The sequence below is a fragment of the Balaenoptera musculus genome, chromosome 11 (assembly GCF_009873245.2).
Source record: "Balaenoptera musculus isolate JJ_BM4_2016_0621 chromosome 11, mBalMus1.pri.v3, whole genome shotgun sequence".
Lineage (NCBI taxonomy): Eukaryota > Metazoa > Chordata > Mammalia > Artiodactyla > Balaenopteridae > Balaenoptera > Balaenoptera musculus.
Genome location: NC_045795.1, coordinates 44,416,084 through 44,435,101, shown reverse-complemented (window position 1 = coordinate 44,435,101; position 19,018 = coordinate 44,416,084). Strand labels below are relative to the sequence as shown.

At 37.6% G+C, this 19,018-nt stretch overlaps 1 protein-coding gene across 1 annotated transcript in view; it reads right to left on the bottom strand.

Annotated features, from left to right (window-relative positions):
- Positions 1 to 19,018, bottom strand: part of ZNF451 (zinc finger protein 451) — an 86,316-nt gene that overhangs the window by 29,410 nt on the left and 37,888 nt on the right. The window contains exons 6-11 of the mRNA XM_036867733.1: positions 16,118 to 16,268; positions 14,834 to 14,960; positions 8,036 to 8,189; positions 7,397 to 7,544; positions 3,119 to 4,725; positions 1,153 to 1,296 (exon numbers count right to left, since the gene is read on the bottom strand). Of these exons, the coding sequence (XP_036723628.1) occupies positions 1,153 to 1,296; positions 3,119 to 4,725; positions 7,397 to 7,544; positions 8,036 to 8,189; positions 14,834 to 14,960; positions 16,118 to 16,268 (2,331 nt within the window). The remainder of the gene's footprint in view (positions 1 to 1,152; positions 1,297 to 3,118; positions 4,726 to 7,396; positions 7,545 to 8,035; positions 8,190 to 14,833; positions 14,961 to 16,117; positions 16,269 to 19,018) is intronic.

Below are 19,018 nucleotides of genomic sequence, written 5' to 3'. Positions count from 1 at the left end.
CTGAGTTGGGTCTTCGTTGCTGCGTGCCGGCTTTCTCTGGCTGCGGTGAGCGGGGGCTACTCTTTGTTGCAGTGAGCGGGCTTCTCATTGCAGTGGCTTCTCCTGTTGCAGAGCATGAGCTCTAGGCGCAGGCTTCAGTAGTTGTGGCACTCGGGCTCAACAGTTGTGGCTCGCAGGCTCTAGAGTGCAGGCTCAGTAGTTGTGGCACATGGGCTTAATTGCTCCGCGGCATGTGGGATCTTCCTGGACCAGGGCTCGAACCTGTGTTCCCTGCATTGGCAGGCGGATTCTTAACCACTGTGCCACCAGGCAAGTCCCAAGGTATGTTTTAATTAAGACTTCTTTTAGACATAATGTTGTTGCTCACTTAATAGACCACGGTATAGTATAAACATAACTTTTATATGCACTGGAAAACCAAAAAATTTATGTGACTTGCAGTGGTCTAGAACTGAACCCGCAGTATCTCCTAGGGATGCCTGTACATCAGAGGCTCACTGTACTAAACTTCAGTTAATCAAAGAGGAGTCTCTCTCCCAGGTTTGGTCAATGGTTTGTAAAGAGATTTAGACTACGGCCATACCACCCTGAATGCACCCGATCTCATCTGATCTCGGAAGCTAAGCAGGGTTGGGCCTGGTTAGTACTTGGAAGGGAGATTTATGTGAAGATGCACATTTATGAACAGTAAGGATGAACTGAGGAGGCAGTTATGTTGAAAACACACTAGTCCTGTAGCCATGAGGCCCAAGTTTGAAAGCTAACTCTACTATTTATTATTTCTGTACTTTGTAAAAAATAAACTTCTCAGCCTACTTCCTTATATTTTAAAGGGAGAAAATTATAACAATCAGTAAGCATGCATTAGTACCAAGTACAGTATCTGGCGCATTGCAGGTATTGAATAAAGGCTCTTTCAATCTGTGTCTAAAGATCCACAAACTGTGGGTCACCAAATAGAGCGAATATTTACTGCAGAGAAATGTAAAGAGAAAAATATTCTAGCAGAGTAACTATAATGCAAAGTGACAAAATCCAATTATGTTCCTATCTTCTATTCAGGAAGGTTCAAAAGGAGTCCTTTTAAAGCAAATCATATTCTAAGGGGGAAAAAAAGGAGGTTGTCTCAAATGTGTTCCTTATTAACCATACCTTGAAAGCCCCAAATAAATGTTCCTTGGTTAAGATTCCCTGGTAGATGACCAAAAAAGTTGGACCAGTTATCAAAGTCTACAAAGACTATGTGAGTCATGGTTCGCAGGTAATCCAAGTCTGGGAGCTCAACAACCTCTTCATCTGAGAAGAGAGAAACATCAACATGAATTTGATAAGAATTAGCTACAAACTTTTTAATTTATCAACTTAATATTAATCTTGCATGTTATTTACTTCTATCTAAACCATGTCGTGAAATCCAAACCTGTATATGACACAATACATTTATATCAGATAAGAAATATTTTGAATATTTCAGAAATGATTATCCTTTCTACAAATATGTACCATTGATCCTGGCTTTCTTTAAAAGTCACTTATAAAAGGAAGTTTTTAAAAAATTAGTGTACTGGAAGACATGGAAGACCAAGTTTTAAGGCTAAATAACTAAAAACTTGCATCATCCATCAAAATAAACTTTCAGGTTACTTGCTAAGAACGTTCTCGCCACCAGGAGTTTGTTCTTTTCCTAATGTAAACTGCTTCACCAGCAGCCCTCTGGCTCTGTGCTCACACACCCGAGAGCAGACACGAGACAGCCCACAAGCTGCTCCTGTGACTCGTGCAAAACAGGGCCCGGTGCTCCTCCCGCCAAGGACACCTCTTCCTCAGTCAACTCAGGGCCTCTCACCTCCCACCATCTGCAACTCTTGTTCTCCCTCCTCTTCCCTTCTTTCATACCTTCCACCTTGACAGGGCCTTACAGTTTCGAGTGGTAGCAATGCAAGCCTTAAATGTTTATACTATTTTTAAAATGGATAGCTTCTACTCCACCTGCTAGAGACTCCCTCAGAAAGAGACGCCATCTTCCCATTTCCAAACCACCCATCTTCTTATCTTTCTTCTTAAAATACTAAGTAATAGATACGACAATGACCTCCTATCAGACACAGACCAACACAAATCCCCCAAAAGCAATCACAAGAGCAAAAGGAAAACAACAGAGCATAAAATAGTGTGACCACAGTTTCACTGTTTGACATCAAGTTGAATGGATCAATAGTATGTCATTTAATCATTTCTCACATAAAACATGCCGTGACTAAAGGCAATGCTGAGATCTACATGTGCTACAGAGCAAGCCTATAAAAACTCAGTAGTTCATAAACATATTTTATGAACCAAAATATTCACATATCTTCATTTTTTCCACTCGACATTGTATAACTTATGAAGAGTTAATCTTTAAAAGAATATACACTTAAAATTATACTCTAAAGAAAACAATTTACTTCTAAACAAAATGAAAACACTGCACTCTTCTAGACTTCCTTAATCTTATCATAGAAGAAGGGAAGACTAGAGTAAGCACAGACAAGCGGATCCATACCTCAGTTTTCTGCCTGGTTTCTTGCTACCACTTAACAACTCGACTTCTAATTGCTATTTTAACTCTAAGTAAAAGCTTTGCTTCCGAAGACGGTAACAAAAAAATACAAATTCTCAAGTGACCTTTAAAACTTCTCATACTTATAGAATAAGGTCAAAATAGAAATAAAAAGAATTCACCTGATTTATCTTTTTATTGAACTTAAATCTAAATGACAGTACGGTGCAGGATAACTTTCAAATCTGACTTTGAGAAAGACCATCTATTTCCCTCATCTTTCAAAATTCCCATGTCTTTTGGAAAAGAAAAGAAAATGTTATCTAAAGTACCTATTATTTAGCGTAACAGATATTCCTTGTGCCCTTAGGTTGAGAGAGTGGCTGCCTGAAGCAGCGGGAATACAGATCCCTCCCGGTAAAGTGCACGCCGCGGTAACTAACTGGCTAACGTATCAGCCCATCACGTCCGGGCTTCAACACTGGCTCCCTAGGAGCAAAGAGGGTGGCTACACATGCGCGTGCTTCTAAACGGAAACGGGAAACGTGTACGGATGTCAGGGTTGTAGAGCCGTACCTGCACTCTGACAGCTCACGTCAGTCTCGGCTCCTCTCTCCGGGTCTGAAGTTTGTGGACAGCTTGCTGCCTGTCTCAGCTTTCTCTCTGCACGGGAAGAACTGGCAGCAAACGTGTACGGGCTCGTCTGCTCAGGCCCGAAGCGGGCCACGCTGGGCTCCCGCAGGAAGCAGTGTTTCCCGTGAAAGTGCTGCTGCGCGCTCTCGGGGTCCTGGAAGGTTTTGGTGCAGGTGCCGCACTTGATCAGGCACCACGGCGCGCCCCCCGCGACCTCCTGCTCTGCGTGCGCCTGGCGCACGTGTGCCAGCATGTCATCCGTGGCCTGCGCCGTGGCCGAGCATGCGCCGCAGCGGAACCACAGGCGGCCCTGGCCCAGAAGGGTCTGCAGACAGCGAGCGTGGTCCTCCCTTCTGTTGACTTTGCAGAGGTAGCTCTCCCGGCAGCCGCACGTCATCAGGTTACCGGTCTCTATAACCGGAAAATCACTCTCGGTTTTAATGGAAGTTTCCGTTTTTTCTGACACAAATACATAGTCTATGCTGTGGTGCTCCTTATAATGACTCAAAAACGCTTCTTCCACATTAAAGATCAGATCACAAAGCCCACAGAAATACTTCATCTTTATTTCGTTGTCATGCTTATCTTGGCAATGCCGATACAGTGTTTCCATCTTGTGAAAAGTCTTTTTGCAATGGGCGCAGCTATACCTATGAAACTGGTGACTTGCTAAAGACATGCAGTGTTGTTTTACACATTCTTGGGAGTCAAACATATCTTCACAAATTCGGCATTGCCATTTACCGCTTGGAGGACTGGTTGCTGGGGAACGATCAAGAATAGTAATAGTTGAAGAAGGATTATCAGCAGTCAGATCATTCACCAAAGTTGTAGAGGATGACGGCAAAGTGTCACCTTCTACCTCATCTGTCTCATAAAAATACCTGTGTCCGTTATGAAACTCAGTCACATGGCCCATTATAGCCTCTTTCCTTGCCAACTCCTTTTTGCACGTCCGACACCAGAAAAGAAAGTTATTTAAATGTGCCCCTCCATGAACGCGGCTCATATGTAAACGGATGACTCCTGAATCTTCACACACCTTCCCACAGACCACACACTTATAACACATTGTGTTTGCTGAGAAAACGTGCTTTTCTACTGCTTCTTCACTTGGGAAGCGTTGCTGGCATTCACAAAACCAGGTTTTAACAAGTGACTTTTCCTTCTGAACACAAACCATACCCCCATGGCTTTTATCTCCTAAATTAATCTTCTTTTTTGGAACAGTGCTGCAATCTTGTGAGCTAGATTCCCGAACGGACATATTTCTTTTAAGTGATGAAAATTTTGACTGATCTTGCAACAGGTGCAAGTCAGAAGGGGGTTTGTTCCCTTCACTGCTGTGGCAATAAAGTAAGACTGATTCTTCCATTGAGTTAATGACTCGGACTTTGTGTCCTGAACTCTGCTTGTGATTCCGGGTACTGGTTTCATCCACAAAGACATGGTTGCAATGTGGACAATAACCTCTCAGTAGGAATTTCTCTGCCACCTGAGCAATGCTCTTCTCAGCTAGAGCTACAGGACCAGCGTTTCGACAACGAACTCTAAATTGGACAAAAAAATAAACTCATAAGTATTTTCTAAATATAGTATCTCTGCTTTTTATTGTAGGAATTATAAAGTAAACAATGTATACATAAGCACTAAAAATTGTTTTTCAATAAAGTTGCAGGGCTTCCCTGGTGGCACAGTGGTTAAGAATCCACCTGCCAATGCAGGGGACATGGGTTCAAGCCCTGGTCCAGGAAGATCCCACATGCCGCGGAGCAACTAAGCCTGTGCACCACAACTATTGAGCCTGCGCTCTAGAGCCTGCGTGCCACAACTACTGAAGCCCGCGTTCCTAGAGCCCGTGCTCCGCAACAAGAGAAGCCACTGCAATGAGAAGCCTGTGCACCTCAACAAAGAGTAGCCCCCACTCGCGGCAACTAGAGAAAGCCTGCGTGCAGCAACGAAGACCCAACAGAGCCAAAAATAAATAAAATAAATTTTAAAAAAATAAATAAAGTTGCAGATGATATAATAATATTCTATCTACCTGACCATTACCTATACTTTATCTGTTTCTAATCCATATACCAAAGGGTAAAACTAGAATCAAAAAATTTTTTAAAAATTCAGACAAATTTTAGACAAGTAAAAACTATATCAAATGCACTGATAGGAACATCATGAGACAAGCAAGTAATTAACTTCTCTGCGGTAATTAAACAGTACAGAGGAGCACTACAGTGAGACTCTCAACAACCCTGTACCTAGAACGAACTGATTTTACGTCAGGAAAATGCCATGCCCATGGTTGCTTTTATACTAAAGAAAGTGTCCAACATCATTGTTCATTAGGGAAATCCAGATTAAAACCACAGTGAGACTCTCAAAAGAACAACTAAAATGAAACAGACTGGCAACAGCAAACCTTGGCAAGGATATGGAGGAACTGGAACTCTCACACCTGGCTGGTAGGAATGTGCACCAGTGCAAACGCTTTGAGAAAATGTCTAGTAGTGTCTTATAAAATTAAATACACACCTACTCTTTGATCCCGCAATTCCACTCCTAGATATTCATCCAAGAGAAATGAAACCTATGTCTATAAAAAGGCTTGTATAAAATGTACACAGCAGCTTTATTCACACTAGCTAAAATCTGTCCATCAACATAAGAATGAATAAACAAATTGTGCTATATTCATACAATAGAATACTACTCACAAATAAAAAGGAACAATGTACTAAACAATATGGATGAATCTTACAGATATTATGACAAAAACAAAAGAGTGCATACTATATATGACTCCATTTACATAAAGTCCTAGAGGAGATAAAACCAACGTAAGGTGGAAAAAGAATCAGAATAGACTGCCTGGGGGTGAGAGGGTGGGAAGTGACCAGGAAGGGAACAATGGAACTTTCCATGGAGAGGTAACACAGGATGGTAAAAGTGTGGGTTAACAGATGTATCCAGTAGTCAAAATCATAAAGGTTAAGATTTGTATACTTCAATAAATCGAAATTGTATCTCAGAAACAAAGAACTGTAAAAAATAATTAAGGGCAGTAAGGAGCATACAGATATATAAATAAAAGAAGAATGGCAGTGTTGATTATTATTAAAACTGGTAAATGGAGGTTTATTATACTATTCAGCTGACTTTCACACAGTTGAAATTTTCCATAAAAAAAAATTAGGAATAAAAATAAAAGGCAGAACCAGGATATGAACTCATGAAATATAAGTCAGAACCAGGACTGTTAACATCAATAATTATACTGAGTATATACAGAGTGATTATACTCCACTGCTTCTGTTTTTTGAAAACATATTTTACTTGAAGGTTTGTGAAAACAATTGTTCTACTTAAACAAACGCAATTGTATCACTTAGTAGTGTGATACAATTTTAATGCATTTTAAAGAAATAATGGGGAAAAAAAGACCTAAGAGACAGAGCATCTAAATGCAAAGTACAGACTTTGAATTATGATTCCAACAAACCAAATGTAAAAAACTTCATGAAGTAATCAGGGAAATTTGATAACTGACTAGGTGTTTGATGATATTTAAAAAACTAGTTTTTTAAAGTGTGATAATGGTATTAGTTATTTTTCTTTAAAAAAAAGGAGTGCTTATCATTCATAGATATATATTGAAGTATTTACAGATAAAATGACAAGATTTGCTTCAAAATAAGAACTTGTGGGGATGAGAGTATAAATAAAACACGACTGGCATGTGTTGATAACTACTGAAGCCTGGTGAAAGGTACACTGGGGTTCATTATACGATTCTCCTTACTTTTGTATAGTGCTTGATAATTTCCATTGTAAAGACAAAAAAAGGATACTTGATTGTTTGACAAACTTGGCCTTTCACTGACATGTAATTTTTCACTTGGTTGTGATACTTTCCATGCTGGTTGACTCAAAGCCAAGGTTCTATCTTAACCCTCTCCTCCTCCAGGCACAGCCCTCAACAGCACATGCAGAACTTAGAACTGTTAGCTTGTTTTATGTTCACAGCAACATCAATATATCCACTTTTCTCACACCTCTCACTTCTTTCATTATGCTAAGTTTGGGTAATGTCCAGGCAAATATACACTCTCATTTTAGAAGGAGAGAAACACAGAATAGAAAAGTATTTGTTGAGTCCTCTGGCTGGTGAGGAGCTTATTGGGCGGGAATCTTACAGCCCAAGACTAGCCCCGTACAAACCTGAAATGGGCAGTGAGCTCCATGTGGGAACGCAGTGTCTGGTGGCAGGCCACACACTTAACTTGAAATGGAACATCTTTGCACAGAGAGATCAAAAGTTTCTTTGCAAAAGATGGAAATGATATTGGCTGTGCCATTCCCTTGTCATCTGAAAGACAAAATGAACTATGACTTGCAAAGATCTGAGTAGAGTGACCCGGCCTTCCTCCCCTTTGCCTTTCTCAACATCAGGTGAGGTAAGTAAAAGAAGATGGTTATTTATGTGATAAAAATCTAAGAGAAGTCGTTTTCTAGCCTCAATTAAGTGCAATGGATGCTGAACTCATGCTCAAGTTAAAATTTGAGTCTTAAATGCAGAGAAACACCCAACTTCCCAATGGATATACAAAAACATTATCCTGCATAAATGTTTTCTTCCCAAGTTTCTCTTCATTCCTCAAAGTAAACCTTACCCTTAGGTGCAAGTAAATAATGAGAATCTTTTATGAAAAATTAAAAATGAGATAAAAATCTTTTGTTTTCATGGTTCTCAAAACTAATGTGAAGATAAGTTACCTCAAGAATTATCTGAGAAGTATGGTAAATCAGCAAAGGTTAAAGTAGTTTAATAATTTTCAGCAAAAGAGAGTATTAACATACCACCCAGTTTAAAACTCTGATGGAAATGATTCTTTCCAGACATATGCTTCAAACACTCATCCTTGCTGCTAAAAAGAAGGAAGCAATTTGGACACGCAAAACACTGAATAATCTGAGGAAGAAGGTTGTTTTTATGTCCATCATCTGCAGCTTCCTAAAATATAAGGCAAAGCTTTATTATAGACAACTAAAATCAATATTCAATTTCTTAAATCAACTTTCAAATTTTCCTGTTTATTTGGAATATTTTGTATCAGTTTTTAACATGAAAACTTTTCTTCCCTGAGTGTGAACTGTGGATTTTTTTGTCATAAATGAAGTCCCATATATGAAATTTTAAATTATTTCCTTAAAAACAAATTATTACCATCTTTCTGTGACAATAAACATACAAGTACATTTGCTTTCTATACATTTTTCTTTTTATATATACATCTATATGCAATATTATATAAATGCATAAATGTTTTCATATCACATATACTTTTTCTTATGTTTTGCTTTGCTCACTCTACTCTGCAATATAACCTACGTTTACAAATATGTATTCTTCCATAAATTTCTCCATACAAAAATAAATACACAAGGGGAATTGCCATTGTTTTATCAAATATTGTCATCTTACAGATTCTTCTGCCTCTTAGTTTTCTTATTCCACAATAACTAATGGAAATCCCTAAAAATCAACTGGTGTCGCTCTACTTTATTCTTCTTAATGGCTACAAACTACTCCATGGTGTGGATCTACTGAGATTTAGTCAACTATTCATTTCCAGGCGTTTTTTTTTTTTTGCCACTGTAAACAATGGTTTTGTAAATATTGTTGACTATATATCCTCATTAAATAGTGCTTTTCTCTCATTATCAGGATTGGCCGCATTGGGTTAAAAGGTTTATTATTTGAATATTAAAAGATATTGTGTAACTGCTTCTCAAAAAGGCTCTACGAATTCCGATTCTCTAGCACTGAGTGAGTCTGGCACAATAGCGATTACAGATCTTATTTTCATGTTTGCAGTCTTACAGATGTGTGTTATGTTAATTTGCCTTTCCTGTCTACTAGTGAGTGTGAGCATTTATTCATACAATTCTGTGCACTGCTTATTCCATTCCAGCCTCATGTTTTGATTGTTTTTGTTTTTTCCCCTCTGGTCAACTTGTATCCATTCTCTGTTATCAAAACTAACTCTGTCTCATCCTCCATTTCTCAAATAGTCTTCATCAAACATCTATTAATTTAGTATATGGTCACCTTAAAATTCTGATACAAACAGGTATGTCTTTTCTAGAGTCCAGGTTTCCAAACTTGGCTAAGAGTCTCCTCTATTCCCAAATCGGAAATATTTTTAAGTGTACATTTATATGTGTATGTATAACTGTATGTGTGCTGTGTATAAATATAATGTAACTTCTTGTTAATGGTCTTTAGAGTAATAGCCTTAAAAGTTGTATTGTGTCTTCTTAAATTTACTATCATTAACATTAGGGATATCAAAATAGTTTGTGTAGTTGCTTATGAAATGCAACAGGAGGAGGGATAGGAAATTTACATTTATACTGAGCATATGTCAAGCACCACCTTATGGTTCAAATGTGCTTTTCCACTTAATCCTTACAATAACCCCGTGAAGTACTATTTTCATTATTTACAAATGAGAAAACTGAAGTTTACATAAGTCAACAAAATTATCACTCCCCTCCAAGTTGTACCCTCAGAAGAGACAAAGCTACCATCCACACCCAGCTTTATAGCTGTGGTGGTAAATCCTATGCTCTTTCCACTACTCCTCACCCCATTTTATTTTGGTGAGAGCCATGCAGAAGGTAACACCCACTATGACACTTTGCATTCCAATTAGAAGGTTCCAAATAAGAGCACTAAAAGCATTTACTACCAACCAATTTATACAAATGACCCCTACCTGAAGAACTCTAAGAAGCTTTAGTTCAACTGTGAGTTATAAGTGGATTCAAAATAAGCTTGTTTAAACTGTTTGCTCAATAGAACAAAAACTGTGATTCTACATAAAATTTTATTGGAATATACCTATTGCAAAAGTATAGCATATTTGCAAATAACTTCTACAAACTAGGGGAAGGAATGGGAAATAGGATGTCTGGGAAGTACTCAATTCCTTTTTACCATTATATTTCCAGTTATATTAAATCAAAACATACCATACAAATTTGTATACATAAAAAAAGTAGAACCACAATAAGATACCACTTCATTGGTACCCACTAGGATGGCTATTTTAAAAGACAGATAATAAGTGTTGGCAAGGATGTGAAGAAACTGGAACATTGTTGGTGGGAAAGTAAGCTGGTACACTGTGATGGATAACAATTTGGTAGTTCTTCAAAAACTTAAAGATGATAACCATATGGCCCAACAATTAACTCATTAGAGAAGTGAAAAAGTATGACCACACAAAGACTTGTACATTTGTTTATATTAGCATTATTCACAACAGTCAAAAAGTGAAAACAACCCAAGTGTCCACTAACTGAACTGATAAACAGAAAGTGGCATATGTCCATACAATGGAATATTACTTGGCAATAAAAAGGATGAAGTACTGACATATGTCACAACATGCATAAGCCTTGAAAACATCATGGTAAGTGAAAGAATCTTTTTGCAGAAGGCCACATATTGTAGGATTCCATTTAATGAAATGTCTGGAAAAGGCAAAAAACACAGAGACAGAAAGTAGTGTACTGGTTGCCTCGGGCTGAGGAGGGGGAAGAGTCACCTTCAATGACAGAATGGCCCTAGGAACAGAATGAGAGAGAGTTGTAATGCCCACCGACCCACAAGTAACACTGAGGCACCCTGGGGCTTACGATACATCCTCCACCATCCCCACCAGCACCAAAAAGGAGAAAAACAGGAAGTTACCCAGTGACAGACCCACTGGACAGTCTTTTTTTTTTTTGGCCATCCTGCGAGGCATGTGCGATCGGACTAGGGATCGAACCCATGCCCCCTGCAGTGGAAGCACGGAGTCTTAACCGCTGGACCACGAGGGAAGTCCCTGGATAGCTTGAATGTCAAAAAACACTAGACACTTGCTACTCAAAGTATGACTCAAAGACCAGCAGCACTGCCATCACCTAGAAGCTTGTTAGAAATCTTGAATCTAAGGCCCCACATCAGATCTACTGAGTCAGAACCTGCATTTTAACAAGACTCCCAAGTGATCTGTGTGCACTTTAAAGTTTGAGAGGCATGAGTCTAGACAGAAGAAACTGGAGATAAAAAGAAAAGGGAAGGGCAGCAAGGCAAACAATGCAAATTGTGGACAGTTTCACAATTTCATTGAAGAACATCATCTTTATGAAACAGAATTCACAGGTACGCAATCTTCTAGCGACCTCTTCTGGCTCATTTAAGATACGTAATGACTGGTTCCTTCCGAATCCTTGTGACAGACATTCCAAAGAATAAGCAATAGGACCTCTTATTAAAAACTATATGTCAGGCCATAAGTGCTTTATTATTGTATTATGTTTTCTCTCAACAATCTTGTATGTAAGTATAACAATTCCACTTTAGAGATGAAGAACCAAGCTCACAGATGTGCTGTAACTTGGTGAGAACACATAGCTAATAAAAGTAACAGTGGAATCCAGGTCTGTTTGACATGAAAGCCTTTGTTCTGTTTTACCATATTGCCTCCCAGAAGGCTGAATATCATAAATTTACTTCCCGGGGAGACGGCAAAAGGGAGGGCAAAACAGCATAGGATGAGTGATTCCCAGAAAAAAAAGGAAACAAATTAATGAAATTTGGGAAAACACAAATGAGAGTATTAATTAATTTTAAGGTTAAAATATCTATTCAGATTTATTGAAGAAAAAAGATAAATATGCTTACAGCATGGAATAGAAAAACATGCCCTGAAAGAACTCCAGTTCTGAAAAAGGTGGAATACTAGTGACCCACTGCAAACACTAAAAAACTATGGAATGTAGTTGCACCCTTTTCCCTTCTCTCCCCAAACCTGTGTCAGGGCACTAGACAGCCCTATCATTTCTTTCTTTAATGTGTCTTTTGGGTCCACTTTAAGGTCCTTATTTTAAATGTCATTACCTAAGTAAACCCTTTTCTCATCTCAAAGCTAAATTACTGCTGAAGTCACCTAAACTGGTCTCCTTGTCCACATCTTTGAATCTACCCTGAACACTGGTGCCATTCTAATACCACTCAATCTCTTTGGTGTCCCTAAAAAAGGAGAAGGAATTTGGTTCTAGAATTTAAAGTCCCTCTAGCTCTGAAGATATAAGAATTATTTTCATCATGTCACGTCCTGTGATACTGCCAGTATCTTGCCAATATCAAGTTTAAATTTTGTGCCTTTGTAGTCAAGTTACTATTGTACTTGTGTTGGGAGTCCCCAGGACCATCCCCAGGCTTGGTGGTTGGCTAGGACTCACAGGACTTGGTGCACAGTTGTACTCATGGCAATGATTTATTACAGCAAAAGGATACAAAAGGATACAAAGGGGGAAAAGCACACTAGGCAAGGTCCAGAAGAAACCAGGTGTAAGATTCCAAGGGTCCTCTCCCAGCGGAAACACACAGGACATACTTAACAATGAACTGCAGCAATGCACATGAACAATACCTTAGAGACTCAGTGCTCAGGGGGCAGGATCACACCTTCCCAGTACAGACCAAAATTCCAGACCCCCACAAGGAAATTAGGTGTTCAGCATAAACCACACTGTCTGCACCAACAGTTCATGCACAAAGGGCCACTCATCAGAGACTCGTAGGGACCCGCCAAATCTAAGTTCCCAGACAACAGCCCAGTGCCAACCTTGCAAGCAAGTCCATCTAAGGACAGAAGTCTCAGGCCTGCTATGTTACCTGTTCTCTGCATGCTACCTATTCCCATATTTGCTACTCTGTGTAGGCTCTTGGTCAAACCTTCCTGTGATTATACCACTTGTCCTTTCCATCTATCCAAATCCAAGCCTGGAGGACCGCTTCTCCTCTGCAGTGCTCTGTCAGCTTCTCCTGCTACTCCTCTCCCCTTCCTCTGAACTCCTATTTCACTTGATGATGTACCATCGCAGCTTATTCATTCTAGAGCATGTGGATTCCTCTCGTACTACGGTGACTCATCAGGGTTGAACAAGACACAGGCTCCCCAAAACTAATGACTAAGTATACAACGAACTCAGCGTCAAGAGGCGCATCTATCCTGGGAACACTCTCCAGCACCAGAACAGGGGTCAGTCAACCGCAGAACTCAACCAGAGACACCTGGGAGTGCAAGTCTTCATTTTTTGTATGAACCTCTACAGAATCCAAGTTACTACCCACGTGACTTTTCAAGTATAGGGCTAGAGATTAGCAAATTCTGAAAACATGGTTTAAAGAAAAACCCTAGTTCTCTCTGGACATTAGCATTTTACTATTTCAAAACCTAATATTTACTCAGCAAATACACCAAGTATGGATCTTCTCATAGGTTTTTAGCTACAAGGATATTTAATGTGTTATTGTTTTTAATAACAGAAAAATGTAAACAATTAATACATCTAGTAGGAAATTAAATGAACTATAATATATTCATACAGAATGCCATTCATTGATTTTAAATGTACATACTGATTCAACATATATTTAAACATTTATGTTTATAATACACTGCTTTTCTTAATTATGAAAAAATTTACATACTTTATCCTATGTAAAAATATTTATATATGGAGAAAAAGCAGAAATATATACATAAAAATGTTAACAATGCTTATCTCTATAAGTGAAATTAACAGCGATTTCTTAAAAGAAAGAAAAATACCATATGATATCACTTATATGTGGAATCTAAAATACAACACAAATGAATATATCTACAAAACAGAAACAGAATCACAGACACAGACAGTAGATTTGTGGTTGCCAAGGGGGAGGGGAAATGGAGGAGGGAAGGACTGGGAGTTTGGGGTTAGCAGAGGCAAACTATTACATAAGGATGGATAAACAACAAGGTCCTATTGTATAGCACAGGGAACTATATTCAGTATCCTATGATAAACCACAATGGAAAAGAATATAAAAAAGAATGTATATATATGTATAACTAAATCACTTTGCTGTACAGCAGAAATCGACACAACATTGTAAATCAACTATACTTCAATAAATTTTTTTTAAAAGTGATTTCTTATTTTCTTTTTGTTAGTATTTTAAAATTTTTCCACAGTGAACATATTGCACAATTAACATTTTGTAATGTTAACTAGTGAGATATCTAATATCAAGTGTGGGAAACACTTATTACAGAGTTCTTCATTACATTGAGTTTGCTAATATCATGAATCAATCTTATATCCCTTGAGATTTAACACTTAATGCAAGTGTTAAATACCAGCCTTTTAAATACCAGATCTATTTCTTAATACCAGCATTAATAAAGGAATCATTACTTACTACGTGGCTCCAACAATTCAACCAGCAGTGAACGGCATCACACTTAAGAAGAATGTTCTGGTTATCATGTGACTAACTCACAGAACATCTTGAACAAAGTAAGTTATTTTCATAGAGCAACTCCATAAAAATGATATTCTTTAAGACTCCTGGCTTTCAGCTATCAGGGTTACCTGCCCACAATAATTTAATGTTCCAAGTAATTTTATTCCCCATAGACAATCATAATTTTGATCTTTATGTGCATCATTGTTGAGTGCAACCTTAAGAGCAGCAAGAAAACACCTATATCCCATTCCACGGTTCTCTAGAAAAAGAATACCTACTCTTAGCTTAGGATATGCTCTTACCTTAGCAAAAAGGTGATCCCTATATTGTTGTTGAGTAACAAAATTTTTATAACATACTACACAAGCAAAAGAACTGATGAAAGGTCCATGTAGTGTAATTGTTGGATCACATGGAGAGTGATCAAACCTACTCAGCAAAAGAGAGGTAACATTAGAAAATCTGACATTCTAGGGGCAGAACGATGTTGCTTCATTTGTTAAGCTAGACACACACACACACACACATTCAGGACTTTACACTTTTTCTACTGAAATATTAATGTTTATATTCAAGAAATATCAAGTGGTTCCCATATGCCATGCAATCTCTTCAAACAGTGACCAACAGCTTTACATTTCATAAAAGTACCTAAGATCCAATAAAATGGATTTAAGCATGTCTTGCCAAACTGGTAAACTTCCAGTTTGAAAACTGTACAGCCATCATCTGTTCCTTCTTGCTTTATTTACCATAAAACTCACAAATAATTGTAAATGAACCACTGGAATAATAATCTCATGTCAAGATTTCTGGCACACACCTATTTCCTAAAAATGGCTTTTAATACTTTTAATGTCATTTTAACCATTTAACAAATTTGTGTCATTTAAAACTACCTCAAAGACTTTTTAAAAATACTTAAAATATAGTTATCTGTAGAATGCTGAAGCCCCTCCAGAAGGCTCTAAAAGTAAGGTAAGGTGTAAGTAGGGTGAGACATCTGGAAAAGAGAAGGCTTAGAGCTCCAAACTCTCAATTCCCATCTTTAAACTATGAGAAGGGGAGACTGAAGATAAGACTATTTAATGCCTTTAATATTGTCTTCCCTTGATATTTACTTTCTCAAGCTCTACTATTCAAAAATTCAGTAAATTAATAAGATGGATTTCATAAATAGAACATTTATTGTTAACTTTGGTACATTTGGTTTGCCTTTAGCATTTATTTTGTAATGCCATACTAGCTTTCTTTAGGCTAGCCCAAATATCTGTAAGTGCTTTGTGTCTCTTCAAATTTGCTAAATGTTGGATTTTCTAATGGACTGCATTTCTCTAAAACTGATCCAAATGCATATCAATGCAAAAAGTCTGGTCAGAATTTTATGAGACATATTAGGATTGAATATCACTAAAATAATCTGATTTCAAGCCTTCTAGGAAGCCTAAGAAATGTAAATTAGAAAAAATTACATCATAATAGCACAGAACAATGAGTTTGGAATATAAAGCTATAATCACAACGGTAGAGGTGCATCACGCTTTCATTTCATCTTCAACATCCACTATTCTAAATATCACACTTACCTTTTCAAATGTCCTAAGAGAAGGTGCCCATTATCGAACTGCTTGTTACAGTGCATTATGGGACATGAAATTGGTTTCCCAGACACTCGTATTTGGCCTCCTCTTCGGAACGAACTTTTTGTTCCAGAATTAATCGTGCCTGTTTTGAGTCCTGCATCATTGGAATATAAATTCTTAAGTTTCTATTTCAGATACTTGTCCTTTGGACTGGTAATCAGAATTATGAAAAAACAATGAAAAACATGTGCAGCATCAACTGGGTGATCCTACTTGTAATTAGGTGTTTACAAACTTTCTTATAAAAGATATAACAACCTACAAGTAAATAGCTATTTGGGACAAGGGAAGCCGTTAACATCCCCAAGTAACATTACCTGAGGAAAAAAACTGTTCCCTTAAGTTCAACAGCCAGGAAACATCAAAGATGGAATATATTAGAAAACCAGTTGCTCTACAGAACCCCTATTCCTGCCTCCCTTCTTTTCACTTATGGAAGTTGGCAAAGATTTTTTTCTTCTAATTCTTATTTTCTCTTTTAACTATCTTAAACACATCATAAGGTTTAGTTATATTACAGAGGATCTGGGTTCTATGAATATTATGTCAAACAATGTAACTGGGAGGGTGTGAAGGAGTGAAGAGGACAGAGAGACAAGGAGAATGCCTTAATTATCCCCTTTATCCTGGTCCATTCTTCATCCCTTTTCTTTCTTTATAATCTTGGTCTTAATAGTCACATAACTTTCTAGACTTAGCCAAATTTTCTTCCCAGGCAAACTCCCAATACATGTTACACAATGAAAAATTTAGAGTTATGTTGTATAAACAAAGAATTGTAAAAACTGCCAGGAGGATTCTAATATATACTCTAGATAGTTTGATTATTATCTTTTATTATTATTTCTTGTAAATTGTTTCACTCAAATACCTTGAATATTTCGTACAACAAAAAGCTGTGTATTTATCTTTATGGCAATTTCTACAAAGCCCCTAAGCATTTAACTAGAATAAATGTTATTCCTTTAACATCATCTAGTTAAGATCCCCAAATGGTTATATATGTTGAAGGTTTCAATGCTTTTCTGCTGTTCACGGGGCAAATGCCTCTATTAAATGCTGCCAAAATGCTTATAAATGTGTTCTACCAATAAACAACGACTAACATAGCATTAATCATATTAAAAGAGGCATTAACAACAATATACTTTTTTATCTTTAATTTTTTAATGCAGTCAGAATTATAATAATTTTTATTTACTGTCCATCCACATTCTAGGTGTTGCCTATTAAAACCTTTATTTAGCCAAACAGAGGTTCTGGACAAAAATCAAAGTGGAGAAAACAAGCCAGAAAGAAAATAAGCTTTATCTATGGAAAGGCAAAATACAGAGAGATTTAAACAGTTCTTTTCCTTAAATAGTACAGAGTGTTGTTTTTAAATTACTAAGTATTCAAATGTGTGGAAACTGGCCTAACTATAAAAGTCTATAAAAAATAAAAGATGGATTTCCAGTTTGAGTAATTATAAAGTACTCAAACTACCTCTAATCAAAGAACTGAATTATAATGGTTGGATACTTTGGAACAGATTGAACAAGTCCCTTAATGCTACTGAGAAGTAGAATCTCACTTTTTATAACTGACGAGAACAATGCCATCTCTATTCTCCCCAGCTCTCCTCTCCTCAAAGATCTCAGCATTCTGTGAAGCCCATGTGTGGAACGGCACCACACCAAGTATAGCCCAATGCTAAGGCAGCTGTGCTAGCAAAAGACCCCAGACTTCAGTGTTACAGAGTGGCAGGGACCAAGCAAAAAGATAAAACAGTCACATAAAAAGAGCATAACTAAAGACCTTAACTCAAGGCACAAGCTTATCAGCCACCAATGAACCAGGTGTCACCTGAAGTGATATACTGATACAATACCACATCTTGCAAAGAATCCTAAAGACACAGCTAAGTGACTCATTTGTTCCCAGAAATATATAAACAGATGCTCATGAATTCAACTTACAATGAATTAAAATATTCTGACAATCTGGAGGCCAGGGATTAGGCCTAAAGGGACATATTACTGGCCCAGCAATCATTCTAGACAAGACTTGAAAGTGATAGATTCATATGAGATGAACGATTTTTACAAGAGATCTTGTAGATTGAGCCTTGTAGTTCTAGCCCATTTTCCTATCAAAATCACGTAGGAATCTTCCCAAATCTACAGGTGCCCTAGAATTATCTCTAGGCCCAGACATGTGTATTTAAGACTCCCAGGTGATTCTGATGCAGCTAAGGACCATAATTTCTAAGTATTTCTTCTAAAGTAGGTCTGGAATGCCAAACAATTCTTTTCTTTAGTTGAATGACAGTCACATTTGGTACCCGAGTTCTAGGCTTCTTTTCTGTGTTCATATGCAAATGCTTACAGCCCACTCTTATATAATATTCAACCAACACTTATTGGACATCTCTATGCTGAGCCTTCTTTTTAGGCACTGACACTAAAAAGGATTAATAAGCCTTAGTCTCTGTCCCCACGGAGCATATAAATCTGGTAAAAGACACAGACACGTAAACTTATCAATGCAACATAACAGGGTAGAAACTATTAGAGAGAAATGAATAAAGCACTGGGGGATCAAAGACAGCTGAACAACCAAACTTATGCAGACTAAATAAACCTAGCAACCTCTAGTATTGAATGTTATCTGTAGGGCTAACCCCACAGGCAACTAAGAAGAAAAAAAGAGGAAAGGGTATTTAAAAAGGAGGATGGGGCAAGGTGGGAGTTTGCCAGGCACAAACACATTGGGAGGTAAGAACAAAATACAGTTTCAGGGAGTGGCCAAGTGTTAAAATATCTACAAATTATTGGAATTATTTTAAAAGTGGCAATTTGATTC